At 40.2% G+C, this 16,243-nt stretch overlaps 2 protein-coding genes across 7 annotated transcripts in view; one reads left to right on the top strand and one right to left on the bottom strand.

Moving 5' to 3' along the window:
- The window catches only part of si:dkey-191m6.4 (rho GTPase-activating protein 22), a 44,722-nt gene extending 34,084 nt beyond the window's left edge, over positions 1-10,638 (top strand). For all 4 annotated transcript variants that reach the window (XM_042396820.1, XM_042396819.1, XM_042396821.1 and 1 more), the window contains 6 exons: positions 2,836-3,043; positions 3,164-3,296; positions 3,382-3,455; positions 3,611-3,732; positions 3,880-4,909; positions 7,502-10,638. In XM_042396820.1, the coding sequence (XP_042252754.1) occupies positions 2,836-3,043; positions 3,164-3,296; positions 3,382-3,455; positions 3,611-3,732; positions 3,880-4,909; positions 7,502-7,724 (1,790 nt within the window). In that variant the 3' untranslated portion in view covers positions 7,725-10,638. The remainder of the gene's footprint in view (positions 1-2,835; positions 3,044-3,163; positions 3,297-3,381; positions 3,456-3,610; positions 3,733-3,879; positions 4,910-7,501) is intronic.
- Positions 10,639-10,771: 133 nt separating this feature from the next.
- Positions 10,772-16,243, bottom strand: part of mapk8b (mitogen-activated protein kinase 8b) — a 29,330-nt gene continuing 23,858 nt past the window's right edge. For 2 of the 3 annotated variants that reach the window (XM_042396591.1, XM_042396592.1), the window contains exon 12: positions 10,772-15,825. In XM_042396591.1, the coding sequence (XP_042252525.1) occupies positions 15,809-15,825 (17 nt within the window). In that variant the 3' untranslated portion in view covers positions 10,772-15,808. The remainder of the gene's footprint in view (positions 15,826-16,243) is intronic. The other variant, XM_042396593.1, reaches the window with a different exon arrangement.

Below are 16,243 nucleotides of genomic sequence, written 5' to 3'. Positions count from 1 at the left end.
TCTCCAAACACTTCTTGAAACCAGATATTGCTGCTGAAATTGGAAAAGATTACAGCCCACCTCTTTGGTGTGTCTATATTATACTGTATTAGTTACAACTTGAGCCCTGTCATGCAAAGTATCACCTGCCCCTACTGTGTCTCATTTCTTTAGCCTGCAGTTAATTCTCACCCTGCTGTCTCTATTCCTGGTGTCCAGCTATGGTACCTGACTGGAGACATGTGATAAGAGTTTGCTGTCAATCTATTCCAGTACACTGTTGGTTTAAATTCAAAAATAGAGGACAGAGTGCTTCTATGGGGTGTCTGCCTGTGGTGACACCTGTTGAGGTGCTCTTTGGCTAGAGCTTATTGAGTAGTAAACTACGAGCATAAATGTAGTGAATGCAGTGTAGCGATCCAGTCAAGAAGAGTTTCTTCTGCTCCTTCAAGTCTTTTTTCTAAGCAGCAGTGAACCTCTGGTTAATTCTCATCCTGTCTGCTCCGGTCTGGCTGTTAGTGTACTTGACAGGAGTCCAGAAATATTACCAGGCCTGCCTGGGTGTGAACTGGGACATTTGGAGCAGCTGAACAGCAAAGTGTTAGATTACAAAAGAGTGGTTTATTAATAGGGAGATAAATGTAGAATAACACACCAATGATATAGTGTATGTCATCACTAGTCTCATTTTAGTCTTCATTTTTAATCAGCCAAGGTTAAGCTCTGTTGGCAAAGGGAGGACAGGGGTACTACTAGAGCAGCAGCAAATTTTTGATTTAGTCAATGTCATAAATTCTGTTTCATTTGGAAGAAGTGATATCTTCATATTGCTTATTTTGTCTGACCATTACAACACAAAACAAAACAAAAAAAGGCAGCAAATTATCATATTTGAGAAGCTGTAACCTGCGAATATTTGGTATTTATTTGACTTAAATTGTTAAGCAATTACATTAAAATTGACAGTCAACTAGTTGATAGATTCTAGTGTCAGCACTGTCAACAACCCAGAACTCCAAGAGCCAATCCTTTTAGTGAAGGGATAATATGCCATTTCTGGTCCTCCTTTTTAACACCTACTCTACATTTCTGTATTAACACTGAATCAAATGAGTGAAATGAGTGAAAAGTGGTTGCTCCTACCAGGGAACCCGCAGAGAATTATCATTCAACACTGTTGCTCTACTGAGCTTTTTAGCCTCTTTTAACTCACTGTTTTGGTATTATGGCATATTTACTGTATGGTTAGCCATGGCCCCAGTTTGTGCATATCACATATCATTACAGTCACCCTAAGTGTAATCTTTCTGAAAATTTAACACCTAGTAATCATTGAAAAACCCAAGTCATTTAAGAACAATACTGTTCTAAAAGTATGTGATGATTCTCTGGATTTTTCTGATTGTCGGGTATTTAGGAAAATGGATGCTTAGCTCGGTGAGCCTAGGTTAGCCACATGTCAACTTTAAAGGGCAATCATTTGTCAGGGATGTGTGTCTGTTAGCTTCTTTTTGAGTTTTACCCGCAGTGGCCAAAAATTATTAATGAGGCTCTAAATTTCTAAACACTGTGTAGTGTCACACTATTCTGCTATTTAAACAGGGTTTTCTTAAAAATGTTTTATCATTTGTGTTCCAGCTGTGGCAGAGATGGAGGGGGTAGGGTGGGGGCCTCTACATGCTCGCTACACCACTGCTCACAGATGTAATATCTTTCAAAAGTCTGTCAGAGCTGGAGAGAAGCATATCAATCAGCAACATTCATATAAGCTGTCGTGGTAATACAGTATCTGCTGGGTTACCTCATGCTGGCTTGGTCATATTTCAATCTTCCCTCTCAGATTCACAGAGTAGGGGTGTCTGTGTCTCAGTTCTCGGTCCAGAATAGATATGTCGCCCGTCATTAACAGCAGCACTGCAGTCACAGCACACTGACCTCTGTCTGCTGTTCACATACATGTATCTGCGCCGTCAGCTCAGCTGCTCCTCCGTCAGTTCCCTCAACTGTCACTCGTTTCTGTGGTGCAACACTTTGTGTTTGTTTCTACCAGTGGAGTCCAATGCCTGAACCGGAATGGATTAATTTGGTGAAATGTGGGTTTGGGATGTATGAGAAACACTTGCTGCTGCTGTGCAGCCCCTGTTCTGTGAATTACTACGATTACTGTGAGCTGTCAGCCAGCTGCGAATGCTGCAGCCTGTCAACAGGTAACAATTACCACTAATTAATTATCCAAGTAAACTGTGTCTTTTTACTGATTTAAAAAGGAATTCTGGTACTTCCATATCTTTCTGTTTATGGTCTCTGCAAAATAAAGTTTTTTGGACCACCACTTGAGGACACTTTGAAACAATATGCTGATTGGCAGGTTCTCAGTGTGCTTTTCCCCACTGAATTATTTGCTTTTCAACCATTAAATGCTAGAGATACTTTAAGTTCTACACCAAGACATACATCTGCTCGCAAAGATCATCACACATCAGGTGTCTGTGGGACAAAGTCTAACAGTTTTGCTGGTGATGCTGTGATTGGGGGCCCCCATTGTGAAAAACTGGGAAGTAACATGCAGCAATGTACTGTACTCTTTTTACAACTGCTCTGAAGTTACAAGGTATGAAACCGCTTTCAGACACACTGTAAGTTACATTTGGCAACTTGCATGTCTCAACAACATTTTACAGATTGGCTCATTGAGACAGTTTGACTGAATATTTTTCTATCTGTTGTAAGATTAAAGGCCTACTGTTGCATCATGTTACTATGGAACAACAAAAAACTGATATGTATAACCTACTACCTTCAGTGGATATGTATATACAGATATTTGATTTATTTGCTTCCCTCATCTGTCCCCAGGGATATTTGGCCAGCGTTTGGAGGACACGGTGCAGTATGAGAAGAAGTTCGGCCCCCGGCTGGCACCCCTGCTGGTGGAGCAGTGTGTGGACTTCATCAGGGAGAGAGGCTTGGATGAGGAGGGTCTCTTTCGGATGCCAGGACAGGCCAACCTGGTCAAAGAGCTGCAGGAGGCCTTCGACTGTGGTGACAAACCTCTGTTTGACAGGTAGATAGGAGGGGCCCGTAAGGCTCGAATGACAGGAAATCCAGTAGTCAACTCCAGTTTCGTTAAAACTGGGGCTGACCTTAACTTTCCTAATTCATTTTTTTCTCTACTCTCCTACAGTAATACAGAAGTCCACACAGTGGCATCCTTGCTGAAGTTGTACCTGCGAGAGCTGCCTGAACCTGTCATTCCTTTCTCCAAATATGAAGACTTTCTAACCTGTGCACAGCTTTTGGTCAAAGATGAGGAGGAGGTGTGTGCAGTTTACCTGGTGTGTGTATATGTGTGTTATGCACTGTATGTGTGTCTAACAGTGGGTACAATCTGTCTTTTATCAGGGGGTCCAGGAGCTTGGAAAGCAAGTTAGCACTCTACCTCTACCTAACTACAATCTCCTCAAGTACATATGCAAGTGAGTACATGACCTTTTCCCTCTCCTGATATTTAATTGATGTGGACAGGTAATTACTTTCGACTGTTGAAAGTGATCAGAAATGTTATCGGTTTTATATTTTCAACAAAGATAGCTGCTTCTGCTCTAGTATTTAACACTGCATCTTTTCTTAGATTCCTTGATGAGGTCCAGTCCCACTGTTATGAGAACAAGATGAGTGTCCAGAATCTCGCCACAGTATTTGGACCAAATATCCTTCGACCCAAGATGGAGGACCCAGTCACCATCATGGAAGGTACGGACGATGTTCACTGAGTTCATGGCGACAGCCACTGCAAACTACCATGACACTCTTAAAAGTCCATATAGCAATGCTACTTTGATTAACATCTCATTACATTTGGTAGTATTGACAAAGTACAAATTGGTCCATATTTTCTAGGTACCTCTCTGGTCCAGCACCTGATGACAATCCTCATTAGGGAACACAACCGTTTGTACTCAGGGAGGGACCAGGAAGGATCCACCGTGCCCCAAACAGAGCTCCCTGTCCAGGGACATCAGCTCCAACATCGCAGCCTGGGAGCCTGGATCTCCGAGGAAGATCTCCACAGCTGCCCAGTCTCCAACCCTGACCAAGAACTGCACAGCAGTGCCTCATCTCTAGATGCCAAACTGTGTGCAGCCATCACACCCACTCAGACCCCTAACCCAAACCCTGGACCAAAACTGGGATCTCCATCAGGGAAGGGAGACACCGTGGTCAGCCCGAGTAAACAAGCCAAGACCATGCCTTCCTGGAAATACTCCTTCAAAAGCTCCTCAGCGCCTCGTTCCCAGCCACAAGCTAAGCAAAGCAGCGGCGGCTCTGTGGCAGACACTACCAGTGTATCTTCTGGTGGAGGTGGAGGTGGGGGTGGAGGTAACTGGCTCATGAACGGTTTGTCCTCCTTGAGGGGACACCGCCGCACCTCTTCAGGTGAGCGGTCTGCCCGGGACCGCGACTCCACCGGCTCCTCGCAGAGACTGTCCACCTACGACAACGTCACCTCCTCTTCCAGCATGGGGAGTGTTCCAAGTGTAGCCAGCACACCTTGGTCCACATCCTCCTGCGAGATCTCCGTTCCTGAATCTGGCAGCAGCGAGCCTTCAGCTAACCAGATCTGTGGAGCAGGGGGTGAAAGTGGGGAAAAAGGGGAGTGGATGGAGAGTCAGAGGGAGATTGACAGAGGAAGGGATGGAGGTATGACGACAGACCCGAGCTCTGAGCAGGACAGCTGTGAGGCCATGGAGCTGTGCAGCAGCAGTGCAGCATGCAGTGAGAACGGACACATGGCCATGGCAGCCGGGGTGCCGTCCATTATCATGTCTGAGGATGGAGATGGGACAAATATAACACTGAGCAATCTGGTAGAGGGGCTGAAAGATGAGTTGAGGAAACAGAAGACTGTGTACGAGGCCAGGATCCAAAAGTAAGTCTAAGGTCTAGGGTTTCCTAAAATTTGTCATATTTGTGTTGATTATCTTGTGGGCACTGAGTTCAATTTGCTCCCCATCAAGGGTCCCCACTTTGGAACCACTCTGCTCTACAACAGCAACCAGCTGGGTTCACATGGTTCATTTTATTAAACATTTTGACTTGTGCTGTTATACTGAATATCAGCACAGCTGTGATTCGGTCGTAGGTAGCCGTGAGCCTTGAGTCCCGAATCAGACAGTTTCTGTATGGCAGTGGCTCTCAGGCTGTGGTTGCTGTAAGACGTGCGTGTCCCTGCCTCTTTGCACATCCTGGGTAACATCTGCGACAGCTGGTTTACTCCCAGGGGAACGGCGGTATATCAGAAGCTGTCTGTCGCAGCTGTTACCTTCTTGGGCTGCAGTTTCTCGAGAGATGCTACCAGGCAGAGGGGATTTCCTACCCCCCTCAAACGTAGCTCCCCTCCGATTTCTCTGTCTCTCTCCAGTGGGTTTTTATGATTTTTTGTTTCTTCATTCAGTGTCTTGGTAAAATACTTTGCGCCATTCTCATCATGTTTTAGGGTGAATGAGTCAGATTTGAGATCTCGATTCTCCTCTGTCTTGACTTAGTGTTGCAGAATATTTTAAGATGCGCTGGTCTTCAGGTAAAATCGGGGGATGATGTGTTGTTTTGTCATTTCCTGCCTTTCTTATCTCTTTTACAGCACGTTTGGAAACAATATTAGCTGATCTGAATTCTGGGTCCCGCATTAAATTCCATGAACGGCTAACCGGAGGCTTGTTGATATACCAATTTAAACCAGCCCAAAGCCCAAAGTAGCTGCTGATGCTGTAGGGCTCCCCTTTAGTTGTCCGGAAGGATCTATAAAACTGCCTCAAGAATGTATTCAGCTCGGTCTTCTTAACAGACTGAATGTCATTGTTTATATTTTTGAGACATAGCCAAGTCTGAAAGCAGTTCAAAGCCTATGTTGTTTGTCTTACAGTGTTAGCTTCATTTGTCTAGGTCGGCTGATGTCATATGAACACACCTTGAGGTTTGCACTTAAGTACCCGGGCTTCTTTCCTTCCTGTCGTCCTCTTCTGACGACCATTCATAATTTAACTCAAATATTATTTGTGGAAATATGTTCATCTTTGAGATGCAAAGTTTGTTACAATCTAAGATAGATAACAACCTTTAATGTAATTAACGGTTATTAGAACACCTGTAAAGTGGAGTGATACATGTATAATTAAAAGTCTCAGTGCTGTTATACTCTATATCAGCACTCATAGAATGCCTTCTATCCAATCATATTTCTTTATCAGAACTAACTGTTGTATAATAAAAAATATCTTAACAAACACAGAAAATTGTGAAAACATACACAATGGAGTGAATTTTCTCACTTAACGCTGTCATGCTCTCATTTACTGTTATTAGCAGCACTGCTGTATACCAGCAACTTTGCTGTATTGGTTAAGTTAGCTACTATGATAATAGTCTTTTAAAGGGGTACTTGAGTGAGTTAGTATTGCACTTCCATACGATTGGGGGACTTGTGAGAGACAGATTAAAAAATAAAGAGTAAAGTCTATCTTGCGTGGGCTGAGATATCTTGACTTTCAGTAGCTAGATGTGCCAACCTCCAACAACTCTGGATCATGCAACTCTTTTTGTTAGAATCTCCTTGCCTGTTAAATGTCTACGTCTTTCAAACTCCACACATCCAGTTTTTAACACAGGTTTTCTGTCAAGAAATTGAAATCTCTAAGGCAAAGATGAGATAAATCAGATGACATCATCAGGGGTAATTTTCTCAGACTTTACAAAACAAAACTCCTCCAAGCCATGATACAACTGTTTTCACAGACTAAGTAGTACTCTGTATGGCAAATAAACCAATCACCAGTGACTTTTTGTAATGCTGCAGCTAGGAAGCACCATTCAAAATGTTTTAAAATCCTACACAGAGGGTTTTAAAAAGTAAAGAAATATTTTAAAGCTGCAAAACTTGGGCACTTGTGGTGGTCTAAGAGCTGTACCATGTAAATGCAATGTCCCCTGTTTGATTTGGACTGGAGACCTATGTCACATGTCATCCTCCTTTCTCTTTACCCATGTTTCCTGTCTATCTGCCTGTCAACGGCTAAACATCAAATAAAGTTGAAAATACCAACAAACTTAAAAAAAAAAAACCTTTAGACAGAAATTGTGTAAATCTTTTGTTTGGTGTAGCAGAGACAGGAGTCAGCAGTCAGCAGTTTTGTCTTTATTAGTTCTTAAGTCAAGTGTTCTCTGGATGGAGTGAGGGCTAGTTAGCATACCTGCCAGTAGACTTGTATTTTTTAAGTATTCTTTTTTTTCCCCACTTTTCGTAAAGGGTTGGTTCACCCAAGTTACCTCTAGTGGTATCTTACCATGCCAATAGTTTTGATTCTATTTGCCTGGGTTTTAGAGATCTACCTCCAAAGACCTTAGTGTGAGCAACTGTTCCTTTGATAGAATGTATGTGCAAGTATGTAAAAATGTGCACAGGCTAAGAGTCAAGGCGAATGTCACTGACCTTTGTTTTCTGTCTGTGATGTGCTGCATCTCTCAGATTGGAGGATTCCAGTGCTGCCCTGTGTGCACAGATGGAGCGTTTGGAACAGGAAATGGAGCAGGAAAGGAAGAAGCAACGCATGCTGGAGATCAAACTACGAAACTCTGAGCGGGCACGGGAGGACGCAGAGAACCGCAACCGGCTTCTGGAGAAGGAGATGGAGGATTTCTTTTCCACTCTTGGAGATCTGGCCTTAGGTGCGAGGACTAGCGACATTTGATACAGCACGGCCACTCCTCTGTCTGGGGCCAAAACAGTGGCTGACATCAGGGTTTAAATTTACGGGGTTTGGTGTTCCTTAAGGGCTTGTGTCCTCCTCAGTGCAGCAGGATGTTCCTTCAAGAAAAGAACAAAATAAAAAAAATTTAAAAACAGGCCATTTTTGTGTTCATTCAGGACAAACTCGAAGGAACTGTACTAGATGACAGAAGAAATTCACATGAAGTAAATATGAAATCATCTCCACTGAGCACCGAGTGGTTTTGACTTTCCTTGATGTGCAGTGATACTCATACGCATGCTTGAAATGGACATTGATTTACACCCATGTGATGAGTCTTGTGGAGGCAGTATTTTAACAGTTCAGGTACCTGTGCGTAAATGGTGGGACATAGTGTAATTTCTTTGACATTCTCTTTACTGGAGAGCACTGACTTCTACAACCACTATGTTACAAGGACATTACGTGAATGGATTTCGTGCAGAAACTGTAAGACTCTTTGGAGTTCAATGTGGAATAACGACAGCTGACTGATTTATCTTTATCTATACTTAAAATAAAGGAATAGTTTGACATTTTAGACATTTTGGATGCCACTCTCATATCCATATGCAAAATACAAAACTAGAGCAAGGATATAGTTAGCTTAGCTTAGCCAAAAGACTGGATGCAAGGGGAAACAGCTAGCTGGTTCTGTCCAAAGTTTTAAACAGTGTAACAGTATTTCTAAAGCTAATTCACACATTATTTCTTTGTTTACTCCTTATAAAATTTGAAATGTAAAAGCAAACGAGGACTACTGTTTTACAGTATAGTAGACTTTTGGGCTCAGCCCCTAATGACATACAATACACCAATTTAGTGGGCTTTAGAGGTGCTTGTAGTTGGATTTTCTTTGGGCAGAGCATGGCTAGCTGTTTCCCCCTGTTTCCTGCCCTAATGCAAGGCTAGGCTATAAGTTAACCTCCTGCTTGCTCTAGTTAGCTTGATATTTAGTATACAGGAAAGCATGGTATTGACCGTCACATTTAACTCTCGGCAGGAAAGCAAACCGATGTGTTTCCCAAAATGTCGAACTATTCCTGCAACTGTTGAGTCACTTCACCAAAATTACAAAAAACAAATTTTCTAACTTACCTGTACAATAGACCTATATAAAGTTTTTTGGCCAGGTTATGAGGTTACGAAAGAATTGCGTGAATTATCTAGATAGTAACAGGTTTACTGTTTCTGGAAAGAGATATTGCTGAATTGGATTTTATTAAATGTAGTTTTTAATGCTGTGAGCGCGATAAACTAAACTCAAATAACCTCCAGTTTTTGGGGGCTGGTGGCAGAAATCTCATCGATGGATATCTCATAACCTTAAAACCAAAGCTATTTGCATGACTACATACCACTAGTTGTAGGTGAGAAAATAATGTTTTTGTAATTAAGCTGAGCTGACTCTTAAACTACAGTGGTAGCTTTAGCAGAGGTTCCTCCACTTGCATTTATCCTCCTGTTGTGTATTCGTACTGCAGACGTTTTTTGCTGTAGAATCAGATGTATATATTGTAACACAAAAAAGATTTGAACAGATTTTCCAAACAATTTCTTGTGGTAATGGAGCAAAACTGAAGCAGTAAGAGGTGGGACTTCTGCCATAGCTGCTTCTGAATCTTTGTCCTCAGGCCCTTCCAGTGCCTCTCTCGTCACCATCTACATGGTTTCCATGTCCATTTGATGGCAAACCTCAGTCTTCGGGTCACTCTGATCCTCACAGATGTCAATGTACCTTTAATGTACAGATAATATAACAGGGACTATGTCAATAATTATTCAAGCATTTTCAACTAAGCACGTGCTGCCAAGTACACGGCACATGTGGCCCAGTGGGTGAAGGCCATTTACAGTACACAGTTAATACCAAAGCTGGACCGCCTCAAGCTGTTCGCTCACTAAAGATCTGAATGGCCTGCCTGGAAGCCATGTTGATTTTGGCACATGAAGCTGAACACTGCCCTCAAAGAAACAATGGAATTTCCTGGTTGTGCCTTCAGGGAAGTGTTTTTAAATAGGAAAAATGTAGTGTTGCTTGCTTGTCCAGAGATGTAGTGCATACAGTATATTCGCCCATAGTACACACAGTGGCTGCATTGTTTTCTCATTTTTATTATGGCAACAAACTGCTTAAGAATAACTTGATCTCCCTAGAAGGTGCCAATTCTTGTGAAAGTGAATAGTGATATGAATGGAAGTTTTGAATTAAGAATGTATCCTTGTAGTGAATGTAACGTGTTGTTGACGAAACCAGACCTATAAAAAAAATGCTAACGGTTACCAGAGGGGAAAAAAATATATAATCACTGATAGTGTTCAGTACTTCCTACCAGATGTCTTTTACTCTGAAAATTGATCTTAACACTTAAATTGTTTCCAAGGTGAAGACTTGCAGATATCTGTTCTGTGAGTGTTGCATGTTGTTTGAAAATGTCATCAATCAGAAGAATGTCCAGAGGTGTATTAAGCAACACTTATTTCTTAATGGGCCCAACAAACAGTATAATTACAAGTGAAAATGTGCTTTTGGTTATTCAATGTGACTGTATTTTTCTTTTTTACATTTTATAAACAAATATAAAGCCAATGTTATATTACCTTCTTTAATTGCACAGGTTTACAAGGTAATTGTCCTTCAAGGCTTTCTGACTACCACTCTAGACAGTCCACAGTACGATGGTCTAAATTTATTGCAGGTTCTTTGACTTCAATAGAGACATTTAGTTTCCTTGTGTGTATGTCTCATGACAGGCTAAATGTTTCTTACTGCTCTGCTGATCATCTATGGTGCTTATTTATTATGGATTTACACTATTGTAATGAATGGACATGTATGGGAATAAAGGTGACAAAGATCATCTCTAAGACATTAGTGAACCTGAGTTCTTGGAGTATCTGATCTGAATCTGATCTTTTCCTTTCAAGTAATTTTTTTTAGTAGATATCAATGAAATATGATTGTTAAAAAAGGCAACTCAGGAAAGGAAAAGGCATACAACCATAACTCAAAGTGTATTTCTTTTATTTGCAGTACATGTTTTTTTGTTTTTGTATTTTTTAAGAGGTGGCATCCTCAGATCCCAGTGCATGTATTCTAGTAGTGCACTTCTTCGTTGGTTGCGGTTTTTGGGACGCGCAGATCCAGGAATTCTTAAAACTACTTGCATGGCTGGATTCACTAGCAAACATTACAAACCAGCACCATACATATAATGATTTCTTGTAGGTATTTACTCATCTTTTTTGTGTTTATTTAACATTATTGTACTTACCACGTCCCAAAGCAAAATCTGTCAACCATGTGTGACTGAAAGAACCTCCTGCCCCTGCATCAAACCCCGGCTGACAGATTTGTTTGGTGGGTAAGACTGATTACGCAACATTATGACTATAAACAAGTCACAGAAATAAAAATTGATCTTATTCATAAAAAAAGGAAAACATGGATTGACAGTACCAAACATTTTCTTTACCTTCAGGAGACAGCTAACAAAGGCTAGGCCCATCACATACTACTAGCACAGTTTGCTGAAGGTATTGCACATTTAGTTTAAAAACAAAACAAAAACAAAACCAAAAAAAAAAAAAAAAAAAAAAAAAAAAAAAGAACAAAAATACATATAACAATTCTCTTACTTCTAGGTGAAGTATACATAATGTACAAAACTAGAAGTCTGTTGAAACCGACAAATAGTACACTTTCAAATAAATAAATAATGGAATCTGTTATTCACACGTCTTCGATAGCTAATTCTGCAGGCGACCAAGTATATGCAAGAACTGGCAGAAATTCAGCGTGAGGTAGTTCATCAAAGCCGACTTAAATCATGACATGACATTGAATGACATTGTTTTGAGAGATGCAGTAATAATAAAAAAAAGCAACAACAACCTAAGAAGAAAAAACACAAAATACTCCAATTAAAGCCCCGATTGTTAGGCTAAGAAAATTAAGAGCACTTTAAACAACAAAGTGTTTTTTCTGATTGATTTTTTTTCTGCTAATATGATAAATGGGCTAATAGTACAAATGGATACATGTCACGGATTTTCTCCCTGCTATTGCTGCCTTCTTACAGATGTGGCACTGCTGAAGTCTTAGTTTTTACCCTTTGTCAAAATACTAATACACATTTACTACTGGATAATCTTAATTTTTTGTTGTTGGAATCTACTATGACTGGCTGCAGGTTTAATTTTGCTTTGTGCTGTACTAAACTGGCTCTGTAGTTGCTACCACTGTACCTTACAAGCACACTCTTGATGCTCAACAATTACCAAACCATTCCTTTTAAATTCTGGCGGCTGAAAAGACAGCAGGAGCCAGTGGCACCAGCTGTTCGTGAATTCAAACTTAGATTTGTGTATCACTTAATCAAAAAGGGTTGCACCACACAAACTAGTTGTAATAGATTAGTTGTTACTGAATATTTACACTCATTAATTGCCAGGTTAACTGTTTTGCGAAGCTAACGTTAGCTTGCTAATATAACAACTGTTAACTGCGTAGCTAACTCACAAAGGTAACATGAGCTTGCTAATATATTAACTGGGTTGCTAATTGACAAAGCTAACATGAGCTAGTTAATATATTACCAGTTAAGAGTGAAAGGTAAAAGAGGTAAGGTGATATGGTCGATGTTCTGACTAGACACTTGATAAAATGCTGCAATAATGATGTAAACTCAGAAGATTTTAAATTACATTCCTCAAAAATAGCGTAATCTACAAATTACAAAATATATGCCAATAACGTTAGCCTGACGATATAACCAAATGACATTGATTAGGTTAGCATAATGAGATATTTCTTACTTATAGTAAACTGTATGGCTACTAACTCATATTTAAACTCATATTTATGTGCATAGGTGAATAAAACAAAATGACTAAGTTTTTCTGTAAATATAGTTAAGTTTGATATATCATTTGGACTCCAAAAATGACTGCACAAATGCTACAATGACTATCTGGCTACAGTAGCTTTTGATTGGACAGCACTAGCTTAGACATCCCTTAGTTTTTTATGGTGCAACCTGATTTCACTTGTTTGAAAATAGCCTGTAGTTACTTTACACACAAACTTAGTATAGGATGTACAAATAGCTGGTGCAACCCAATCCAGAACCTTGACATATTATTGGTAGACAATATCAAATTGGCTAAACAGAGCACAGCAAAGAGCTACAACGTAGGCTACAGTCTGAAGACAACCTTTCCTAACAACTTTGCTTTGAGCTTCCCAGAAAAACATCCACATCAAAGACCAGGGCAGGTTCTAGACAGTGCTGTATTATACATTTAGACAATCCTAGCACAGTGATGTTTATGCCTTTGCTGTCAACATCCACAATACCTGCTTATGATCCATGACGAGTACAATATATCCAGACTCTGCTTTTGCAGATAGGAGCTTTAGTTATGCAAACATTTCTAGCAGGCAGAAATAATCTTCCCTAACCACAAAAAATACAACAGAAAATATAAATGGCATCAACTCCTGTGACTTATTCTGTAAGACCATGTGTTATTTGTGATTTGGGTGCCAAAATTCAGACCATCTCAATCATCTTGCCAAGATAACTATAAGCTAGCATGGCTATTTCAAACTGGAAAAACTTATGGTTGTATCATTATACATTATACATATTAAGTGTCACATAATATTAGCCATGTCCTCAGTTGCTGGACCAGCTCAACATTAATTAACCAGGAACACTGTGGCTGTTTGGCTCTGCCTCTTAGAAATGTATTCATAACTAAAACATCGATCTGCCTTTTCCCATAGTAAACATTCTCCGAAACCATCCACTAAATACTGACTAAAATGCAGTAGCAGATTTCATTTGTTAGTTTGATCCAGTAGTTGAACTGTAAGGTTCATTCTTCTCTTACAATAATCACATTAAATTAGTACTCAAAGAAAAGCCAAAAAACTGTTATTAACCTATATTTCGGTTGCTGTCACTGCAAAGAAACACTTCTTTTTACTTTGATGAAAGACCTTGATAAAACTGCCTTTTCTTCTGAAATGACTCAAACACGTGCTGAAGCATCCCAGCGTATACATCATCACCTTCATACCCTGCAAGACACTACAGGCTCCCTCAAGGGTCAAAATCAAAACAAGTAGAAAAATATACAATACATTTGTGAGAACTACAACCCCATCATCGAGTATCGGTTTGATATGGAAACTACTGTTGTTACCCAGACGCCATAAAAACCTACACAGAATGAATACACTTCCTCCCACATACTCAGGAATGAATGGCAAACAACAGGCACTTTTCCTTTTAAAACAAAATCAAAAACACTCAAAAAGGGCACCATTATTGCATACAGTAAGAATTTGTTTTCTTTGACTCTATTTTTGTCCATTTGTGCTGCTGTTTAACATGCCAAGTTTTAGGTTCTTTTAGTTTTATTCACAATTGCAGGCAAGTCTGGTATGCAAAGTGTTTGGCCAACTTTTAGAAAATCACTTTCAAATTTCCAAATTCACAGAAGTACATTAGTTACATTACTAATAACAGGATCTGGTAGTAGGAAGTAGACATCTTTGCACACTGTTCCATCAGGCTTCAGAACCTCTATCCCTCCTCAAAGACACCAAATATCAACACGTTCACATGCGTTCTCAATATCACAATTCCCTACTTGACTGGAGCACATTCTACTTACACCGTCACCCATTTTACAACCTCACACAGCTCTACGTCTCAAAAAAAAAACCTCCCAAAGCACGACAAAAAGACATTTCTAAATCCTGAACTGTTAACAATACCTCACTGTCACAGCAGAGAACGCGCAAGTCCTCTGGCTTTACCAACGCAATTCCACCAGCCCAGTTCCATAAAGTCACACAGCCTGATGCAGACAAGAGGAAGAGGTACTTTAAAGCACTTAAAAATACAGAAGACAGTCATCAAGATGCTCAAAGTTATCTCATGGGACCTAACTCTGCCATTATCAATCCCATAGCTTAAATGTAGAAGGTAAATTGAATCATTTGGTGAGTGAGAATCTCAGAATTTTGAAATTATATCATGACTGAAGAGGAAGTAAAGAATGAGAAAATTATAAAGCTTTCATTAAACTGAAATTTTACAATGCAGGAAGTAGTAGTGACTCAAAAAAAAAAATCTTTTTACAAATAAAATCTAGATGATCTCCGTTCATATAAATGGATATGTCATATGCATTTAAAACATTATCCATATCATGTGAGATAAAATAGATAGGGGAGTACTAAGACCATACATTTGTCAATTAAATTATGCTTCAATGGCTCACTGCAAACTTGTATTGAAGATAAAACTACATCTACCATAAAATCTGTACAAACTCAATCTACATTTATATGGCAAGTTGTAAAAGCAGTAGCTTACAAGTGAAACAAATGACTTTCAACAGAAAAATAGATCACATTAAAACATTTTACAGATATTTCTTTAAATTCTCACTGTCGGTTAATACAAACCGGAACATAGTGAAATCATAAAAATTCTCTTATCATCATCTTAGGTTTCTGAAAAATTAAGAAATGCCACAATAAATTACAGCTAGGACTCAAACAAAAAAAGAAATCCTAATTTTAAAAAAAGACTAGAACTGTAATAAAAAAAGATCTGTCCTTTCAGAAATCAAAATATTTCTCAAACAGCTAGCTGGCCAAACGCTACACTACTGAAGACAAGCACAGACAGGAGGTGGGAGGAGGCAAATGCAGGGGGCGGGGCCAGGAGCCAGTGTTGGGCTTGTGGTCTTGGATGTGACCTTGGGGGTGAGGCCCAGTCCAGGATCAGGACCAGGACCAGGAGGAGGTGTAGATGATAGTCATCTGCAGCAGCCCAGGGGGCCGGTTGCTGTAGCAGCGGCAGCGGCGGCGGCGGCGGCGGCGACAGCAGCAGCGGCGGCAGCGCTGGCTGTCTCCAGGCTGCTGTCGGTGTCAGTCAGGGTCAGGTCAGTTGACATGGAGGAGACGTCGCTGGCGGAGGCGGAGGAGGACGTGGAGGGGTGGTGCTGCTGGGGGTTGCTGCTCACTGTTGCACCTGTGCTATGAGAAACAGGAGAAGGCCTGTGCTCAGCCATCAAACGTGATCACTTATTACCTCGTACTCTGAGCTTCAAGGTACAAGAGTTTTCAACCAGTAGGAGCTCTACGGAGCAATGTTTTGATGAGCAGGTTCCTGCTTTGTTTGTATCTTGCAAACAATCCTGCCAATGCCCAAGCAAAATTCAGGCAGCCAGCAAACATGGATATAAATAATGCAGGTTTACATTTATTTTAATAAAATGACTTTACAAATGTTTATTGAGGCCTCAGCGATACACCCTCATGTATGTAAATGGTGTGGACAAAATATTATAAACTAGAGCTGCAACAATTAGTCGATAGACAGATTCATTTAATTAATTGGCAACTATTATAACAGGTATTTTTCACTATTATGTGATATTTTATAGAATAAACC

Source organism: Thunnus maccoyii, chromosome 20, assembly GCF_910596095.1.
Source record: "Thunnus maccoyii chromosome 20, fThuMac1.1, whole genome shotgun sequence".
Classification (NCBI taxonomy): domain Eukaryota; kingdom Metazoa; phylum Chordata; class Actinopteri; order Scombriformes; family Scombridae; genus Thunnus; species Thunnus maccoyii.
Note: the sequence above shows the minus strand (reverse complement) of the source record. Positions and strands in the feature narration are given on the sequence as shown.